The sequence below is a fragment of the Sinocyclocheilus rhinocerous genome, unplaced genomic scaffold (assembly GCF_001515625.1).
Source record: "Sinocyclocheilus rhinocerous isolate Xijiao unplaced genomic scaffold, SAMN03320098_v1.1 scaffold63, whole genome shotgun sequence".
Classification (NCBI taxonomy): domain Eukaryota; kingdom Metazoa; phylum Chordata; class Actinopteri; order Cypriniformes; family Cyprinidae; genus Sinocyclocheilus; species Sinocyclocheilus rhinocerous.
The window spans coordinates 293,306-302,202 of record NW_015659563.1 but is presented as its reverse complement, the minus strand read 5'-3'; the positions used below and the strand labels follow the sequence as shown (position 1 = coordinate 302,202).

General features: G+C 38.0%; 1 protein-coding gene across 2 annotated transcripts in view; it reads right to left on the bottom strand.

The window, feature by feature from the left end:
- Window positions 1-3,332, bottom strand: part of LOC107723980 (nuclear factor of activated T-cells 5-like) — a 30,221-nt gene extending 26,889 nt beyond the window's left edge. For both annotated transcript variants that reach the window (XM_016532717.1, XM_016532718.1), the window contains exon 1: window positions 3,260-3,332. In XM_016532717.1, the coding sequence (XP_016388203.1) occupies window positions 3,260-3,332 (73 nt within the window). The remainder of the gene's footprint in view (window positions 1-3,259) is intronic.
- Between the last annotated feature and the right edge of the window lie 5,565 nt (window positions 3,333-8,897).

Here is an 8,897-nt window from a genome sequence, read left to right as displayed (position 1 = left end):
CACACAACTGTATATATATATATATATATATGTGTGTGTGTGTGTGTGTGTACCAGTCTGGCGAGTAAACTAAAAAATGTACTAGCCAATGGCGATTCAATTGCCAAGGTGTCCGTAGAGGGTTGTTTAGGCACATCAAGAACGCTGCATGCTTATTGGCTCACTGACGTTGACGAGATTAACCCCTTAGGTATCGAAATTAGGTACCGAACGACAAGACATTTTTTGATACTCTATGGTATCGAGGCAATTCGGTCGCTGCCTAAAAAGTATTGAACGCCATACCCAGCCTTAGCTATGAGACATGGGCCTGGTTTCACAGACAGGGCTTAGACTAAGCCAGGATTAGGCCATAGTTCAATTAGGACATTTAAGTACATTTTTATAAACATGCCTTAGAAAACACATTACTGGTGTGCATCTTGAGACAAAACAAAGGCACTGATATATTTTAAGATCAGTCAGTGCAAGTTTCTTTCAGGTGACACAGCTCAGACTTACATTTTAGTCTGGGACTAGGCTTAAGCCTTGTCTGTGAAACCGGGGGATAAAGTCTCAACTGTGATTAAGTCAAAATAACAAGAAATCAAGTTGCCAAAAATGGGCCGCATTCTAGGTAGACAAACAATATATCCTGAAGGTTAAGCACATCACCAACTTTTTGTTAAAGAACAAAATTTTGACCTTTTTTCAAACAATAACTATATTAGCGTCCACAACAACAAATGATAATGTTGTGTTTATCTTAAGTGTGCGCTGCAGCTCAAGCTCTTTAAAGCAGGATGGATTCTGATTACCTGTGGATGTTTTTATCGTCCATCAGCTGGAAAAAAATTAAAGTGATTCCAACGATAACGTTCCTCTGTATCATTGTAGTTACAGCTGTGGAGTGGACCTTGCCAATACTATATTCCTGCAATACCGCATTGCTAGGACCCTTTTTTTTTTTGATAACGCCACCTAGCCAATTCTATTCCAACAGAGGAGACCTGATTCAAACAAAAAACAAACAGATGCAAAGACTAGATCCATGGCAACTATTAATTCATTTATCTTTCCATCTTATTATTTTGAATACTTTATTGTTATTGTTCTAGTTACTGTCCTTGGTGTGAACGGGTCATTATTCATAGAACAATTTCAGGATCAGTGTAGAATTCTGGCACAGAGAAACAAAGTGGACAAACACAGAGATGGAAATCGGAGCCTGAATCAACACTCCCCTACAGAAATGCTTTGTAAATAAAAGTGCTGGTGCCTGTAGTGAAACTGAAGCCGCGGTCAGCAGGTCTGCATACCACATATTCTGCATTCCTGCTATTTTAACACTAAGCATCCCTGAACAACAAAAAGATAATGGGATGGTCCGACTCTCCTCAGCCTAGGGCTGTGTTTTATATTGCAGGGATTAAATCTGTTCAAAAGAATTCGAAAGGACAGGAAAACTTATCTTGGAGCTGGAAAGGAGGCCAAAGGTGTCACAATAATTACACACTTCATCTTCATGAACGCTGGCTTTGTAAAACTCCACCAAACGCAGGTGGAGCCACATAATGAAAACAATTATCTACAAAGCAATTCCTAGAAGGAACTATTAAACTTGTCTGTCACTACAAAGTCGAGTCCAATCATGATCACGTGACCCATGTCAAATAGCTTGAGAACTATAAATTAGAGCCCGACCGATATATATATATATAACGATATATATCGTTTGCCGATTTTATCGCCGATATGAGCCTGTCGCAGATATATCATATCGGCGAATATGCCGCCGATATGCCACCAATATGAAATTTTTTTTACAGAACATAAAACGAACAAATAATATGCACGTGACATCACCGTTTTCACAAATTCGCATTTTTATGAGATACATGAGCAACATCACTCGAGTACGAGAGCGATACCGGCTCTATATCAGCATGGCTGTGATTAGGCCAGAAGCACGAGGCCGCAGGCAATCACAGCCTCTGATATAGAGCTGGTATCGCTCGAGTACAAGAGTGAAGCTCAGTGAATAATAAAAAAAAAACATAGACCCGGCCAGAACAAGCGGAGTGATACAAAATTGTGAAAGGGCGTTCCTGTAGCGATACCAATACAATATCTCACGGTTCTCAACCAATCAGATTTGAGAACCAGAACGAACTGTTGTATAAACGGAAATAACAACATATCGTTTTCAAAAACTTGCACTTTGAAACCCGTTTTTAAAAGTTTGCATTTTCACAGCCCCAAAACGCTGCTGTCATGTAAATGAACAGCCAAAACGCATAAAACGTTGAAATGATGTTGTGTAAATGCCCTCTAATATAGTTACTGGTATAGTTATCGTTTTCAATGTGAACAGGCCTTAAGGCTGTTTAAGCATGTTGCTCTGTACTCGCAAATGTGTTCTAAAAAAGTGAATTAATCTGCTTTATCACCATTTGAAGTGTCATTCATGTCTGTAACGCAAACAGTGCTGGACAAGAAACAACAGAAGTGCATGTTTAATAGAGCTTCAAAATAATAAGACAATTTCTTTTCATATTCAAATCTGCATCCTTAATCTGCATGTAAACCCCCCAAAAAAGTATGTTATCCACTTCCCAGTGGCTTACCACAGAGGGACTATCTGTAGCTGTATCGGTCTTAAATCATTCACATTACAAATAACGGGCTTACTGTACGCCACTAACTTTTAAGTCTATTAACATCACATCAACACAGGAACATCATATGGTCAAATCAGTCAATCACATGCTTACCTTCTAATATGACAAGCCAACACTGCCAGATTCAGCAGCATGTTAGCTGTCAAGCTGAATGTGTTGCTACTGGCAGATGAAATATTAATATTTATTAACATTTATAGTGCATAAAAGCCGATTAACATAACACCACACAAGGACCTAAAGTGTGTGTCTGAAATACTTTTGTGTTAGACAACAAACCTTGGTTGTCTCGGAGCCACGAGTCACTTAAAATGTGTATAAAGGTAAACAGACACACACACACCCACTCTCTCTCACACACACGCATTTATATATAGACTCACACACACACGTACACAGACTCACATTCACTTGTTCATATGGGCATATGGACTCACATATACACACATTTATAAATACACACAGCTAGCGCGTGTCTTGTCGTGCTAAGTGACGTTAGCAATTCTTCATATTTATGCACAGCTAAACGTCTCCGTAAAGACAAACTCAAATCTAAATGAATGAAGAATGGATGTGCTATTATAAAAACACGTTCTTACCTTTGGAATAGAGCGATTTGGGAGAACTGGGGTCGATATCGGCGCTCAGGAGAGATATAAAATCAGAGGGCATGCTCCTAAAGTGTGTGTCTGAAATACTTTTGTGTTAGACAACAAACCTTGGTTGTCTCGGAGCCACGAGTCACTTAAAATGTGTATAAAGGTAAACAGACACACACACACCCACCCACTCTCTCTCTCTCACACACACACACACACACACATGTATATATAGACTCACACACACACGTACACAGACTCACATTCACTTGTTCATATGGGCATATGGACTCACATATACACACATTTATAAATACACACAGCTAGCGCATGTCTTGTCGTGCTAAGTGACGTTAGCAATTCTTCATATTTACGCACAACTAAACGTCTCCGTAAAGACAAACTCAAATCTAAATGAATGAAGAAAGGATGTGCTATTATAAAAACACGTTCTTACCTTTGGAATAGAGCGATTTGGGAGAACTGGGGTCGATATCGGCGCTCAGGAGAGATATAAAATCAGAGGGCATGCTAGCATGCTAAAGCCTCATGAGATCAGAGGAAACGACTCTTATCACGCTCCGCTTCGAGAGCAATGCATACAGAAAGAGAGATGGTTTCAATCATAAAATCCTTATAAAGGCTTTACAGCACATGTACGGTAGTAATATTCACACTCGGGAACGTTTTAATATGTTTTTTTCCCATCTGATTAGCTAGCCAGCCATAATAGCCATTCACCTTTTTTCAGCGACTCCTCCCCCCTTTCTGCGCATGCGCACGATTTCTGTATCTTACATTATTATTGTTCGACTATAACTACGTGATTAGTGTTCGATTTGGTCTATCATATTACTTACAGTTTAGTCACCACAGTTTAGTTATAGTAAAATGATCAAATTTAGTGTATGCTTTTAATTATTCAAGTTCCTATGTTAAACGCACTTTGTTAATGCACATGTTCAATAAGTCAATGAATCTATAAAATGTATAACGCATTTCGGAAATGAACTGAACTGAATAGTGCACTCGCACTCTGTCGAAACGCAAGTTTTCTTTTGATTTTCTCAGAAAAAAAGCGCCCACGACGAAAAAAGTGGGGGTAAAAATCTGACAAAGCGCCCACGGTTAGAGAGAAAGTCGTGGGAGTTCTTTCAGAAAACTTGAAAGCAGCACTGCGACACTTGAATAACGAGCTGCTCTGGGAATAATGCTGAAGACAAGGAATATGTGAGAGTATATGAGAGTGTCTATCAAAAACAGGCAAAGATACAATTTAAACTGTTCCCTTTTTCCTAGCAGTGTTGATTTTAGGCTAAACACCTGTTTTTAAATTAGGATCATTTTTATTAACAATTTTTAACCTTTAAGTCCTCCAATATAAATGTAATCATCAAGGCATTTTTGCAATTGCTGCTGGCTATCAAGTGCACACAATAAAACCACACTGATGTTCTGACAAGATTCAACTATCCACCTTTTTTCTACACCCGCATGACTTTGCATGCATGAATTATGGGAGTAGAAGGGTGGAAACAATCAGCAGATTCAACGTGATGAAAAGCAGTTTCAAAAACTGGGTACAATGAGGTGACATTATTCCCAGATAGCACACGTACGTCTGCAAGATGTCTGTTAAAGATCTCTTCATCTGGAAAGCATCTGCTGTGTACAAACATCTGATAGACGTCTTTAAGATGTCAGTTTTACATTCATTCTAAATCATCTAACAACTTAAAGACATCTTCTAAACATCTATTTGACATCTGATAGGAAACGTCCTATAGACGTATTGCAGATAAGCAAACGCTCTAGAAAATACATCTTGCAGATGTAACACAGACGTCTCCGTGATGTACGTGTGCTATCAGGGTTCTACTTACCCTTCAACCATCAAACATTAAAAAGAAATGTAAAAGTGTAAAAGCATCAACAAATTACTACAACAGACGATGAATAACCCAAAAAGCCCGATTATTTCTGCAGCAATATTACGGACGTGTTAAATATCGCTGTAGTAATGAATGTTTGTGTAACATGCACTGCCTTCGCCAAAAATGTTCATTAACTGGAACATTGAGTTATAATATTTCAAAGTAATTTCTATTATTTTGACAGCCAAATATATTATTGTTATGTCACATTTAAATACCAGGCGTTATGTTATTCTGACGTCTGAAAATAGGACATGAAGAAAAATAGTTCATTCAGTCAAACTGAGAGATAAGGATTATTTGTAGGCCAACTTTATTATTTGAAATGATTTGTTTCAGTCTTTGTGAGTGGAACTTCCCAAAACCGGAAGTGCCTCCCATAATCTCGTTAGGAAAAAGGTGGATACGGCAGATTTATTTTGGTGGCAGATTTACGAAGTTTATGATTTGCACCACCAATCAGAATTGCATTTTTTAAATCTTAATCAGGTTAAATGCCAAATCAAATTTGCAGTCTTTATAATGGCAGGCACTGTATAAACGTCCTAGATAATGTAATTTTCACAGCTCACAACTTTCAGAGTTTGTGTCTACTGAAAGTCTTTTTCACACAGACTGATGTATCGGTATGTTATAAAACAACAGAACAATCCATTGAACACAGTATTTCTATCCCCCACAACCTCATTTTCATTCCTGTCAAAAAATAAAATATGGCACCACTCTGACTAAGGGCTATAGCAGGGATCTCAAACCCTTCTCCTGGAGAGCTACCGTCCTGCAGACTTTAGTTCCAGTCCTGCTCCAGCACACCTGTCTATAATTATCAAGTAACCTTGAACACTTTAAATAGCTGGTTCAGGTGTGTATGACTGGGAGCTGAACTCTGCAGGACGGTAGCTCTCCAGGAGCAGGGCTGGAGATCCTTGGAATAGCATTGCTTTTGGCTTAACCAATAGCATTGATGCCACTAAAATGAACAATCAACCAGGCATTTGATATTGTTTGAATTCCTCTGTTGATGATACAAGATGATGATATCCAGAATCTTCTTACTGTTCTATACATATGCTGCACTCCATTTACCTTGGAAGTCAGATGTCGTAGTTGGGAATGACGTCACAGCCAAGTGGACCATGTTCCAGAAGAGAAATCATAAAACCGCAATGAACGTAGTTAAAAACACATAAAAATTGTATTTTGCACAGATAACACCATGGTATCATGTCCACAAATAGAGGATGGATAGTACTGTGTGCACCACTGAGTTTATTGAGACAGCGACAAGTATAAGCGCTAATAAACAATATATTACTACTATCTCTCTTCTGTTGATGAGCAGCCATATTGGATTCTGAAGTTGAAGTTGTTGCTATTTCTCCGAGATTCCGAGTTGGAATTCCGACTTGGGAGGGCATTCCAGCTAAAAGTTCCTACTGGCAAATCGGAATTTCCAACATCCAAGTACAAATGGAACACAGCAATACAACAACAAGGTGAGAACATTTTCACAGTCATAGAACCTCATTTCAAGTCAACATGAAAACTGAATTTTAATACAATTTGTATTAAAATATTATGTGATAACAGTAAACCATTTTGGAAAAAAATGGAAGGAAAGCATCTCAAGCAAAACATTTTTTAAACACAAACGAAGTATTGCAAACATAAATGCTTTACTTTTGGTTTTGCTCTCATATAAAGACCTTTTTTCACAATCAATTTCTGATGGACATAATCAAGTTCTGCCCTACATTTTTTTCTTATTGAATATCTTGTCTTACTAGAAAATATGTCAAACTATGGAAGTAAATTAGCTTGTAAATGCTGTTTCATGTTGTCTTTAAAAGAATTGAATGGACCTGAGTGGGCAGAATTTTTACTGGTGGTATGAGGCATTTCACAGCACACATCGTAAATTAGAGCCCTGTGTGAAGCTTTCACATTGTGTTCTGTACAGTGAGTCTTTGGCCAACAAAGAATTACAAGCTAACCAATGGTTTTTGATTGAAGCATAGCGAAACAAATCTGAAATCCAGGATGTTCAGAGAGCTATGACATGGTATGAAGGCAGACCATGAGCCTCTAAATGCACTTTGTAGGACAACACAAGCTTTTTGTAACTCTTACTCAAAGCTGAAGTTTGTAATTGATTTGATATTAAAATACTTTATCCTATTCCTTCTTAATAGAAGGTGATGAGATTGCACAGGTTTGACTCTAAGGTTTGAGATTTTTTACTCACACATTTGGGAACAACAGGAAATCAGGGTTAACTATATGTAATGTACTTGGCTTTAATGGCAATATAGGCTATTAATGTGCCTTTTAAGGCAAATAGTGACAGTTCTGGATTGCTCATCAACATATGGAAGAGTTTCTCTGCTCAGCTGAGAAATCTGCTGATGTTAATCCAATTTGGCACCACATACCTGTGTGATTCAGCCTTGGCATACCATAAAAACAAGTACAGTAACAGACAGAGCCCAGAATAGATCTGCCTCAATCAACTAAACAAACATTAATTCCTCTTTAAAATGGATAACTTTAATTGTATTATAGCAACAGTAATTCAAACATTGACCTTCACATTCATCTGTATATACATGTATGTATGCGTGTGTTAATCTTCAACCGTTTAATTGTAGTTAGCTATCCAACTTTGAAACATAAGCACAAAATCATATCTAAACCAGTAATGATAACACTTATAGATACACTAGGTCAATTTTAATTTTTTTTGTATTTTATTTATTTATTTATTTTATTGTATTGTTTCATACCGAAATGTGTCAGAGTGCAATTCACATCATAACATATTGCAAGTACACATTGCAATCTCAGCATTGCCACAAGATGGCAATTAATGACGTAAACCTATAAGTCTTCTAAAGTCAGTTTTCTCTTTTAGGCCAACTACCATCATGACCGTTCACAGAGAATGTTGTCGAAGTCTGTCAGGACAAGGCAGGCCATTTGGCGGCCATCTTGGGAGTGCACTTAGACAGCTATTTTCAATCAGGCCAACCAACAGCAGTTGCATGATGCTGTCATCAAACATCAAAAACTATCATAAAGACCAGGTTGTGAATTTTTGGTCAGTTGGCTCTTTGGATGGCAGGACTCATGTTGGGCATTGCAATTTCTCCCATTCATCATAAAATCAATGATTTAAATAGTAAACCCCTCCCCACAGCCAATTTCATTGGTCAACTCAATCACCTGTCAAGAGACGTTCAGACTTCATGTATTGAGTTCAGAATTTAGAATATCATGGATGGATCAGTTTGAGACAGACAGTAATGCTATCAGGATGCTCTGCCAATTCTCTACTGAGGTTAAGGTTAGGGTTTAGGTAATGAACAGGGGTTAGTATTTTTTTCAACGTTATGTAGGCAGTGAAAAATGCAATCTTTAGGAAAAAAACATGTGCCATGTGCAAGTGATTTGAGCATTTGAAAAGAAAGGTCCACTAGGTTTGCACTCTGTGCACAAAGACGAGCAGAACACAGAAAATGAAGTATACCCCCCTCACCTCGGCGGCATGTGCTCCGGTTGTATTGTAAACAAGGTGTCGTTAATATAGCTTATCAGTTTGAGCTCGATTGAGAAGCAGAGAATATTATTGAAGAGGACCGTACAGAACACGGCTTTTAATGGTAGGCCTATGTTTTTTGTTTGTTGTTGTCTCATACTTTTAGATA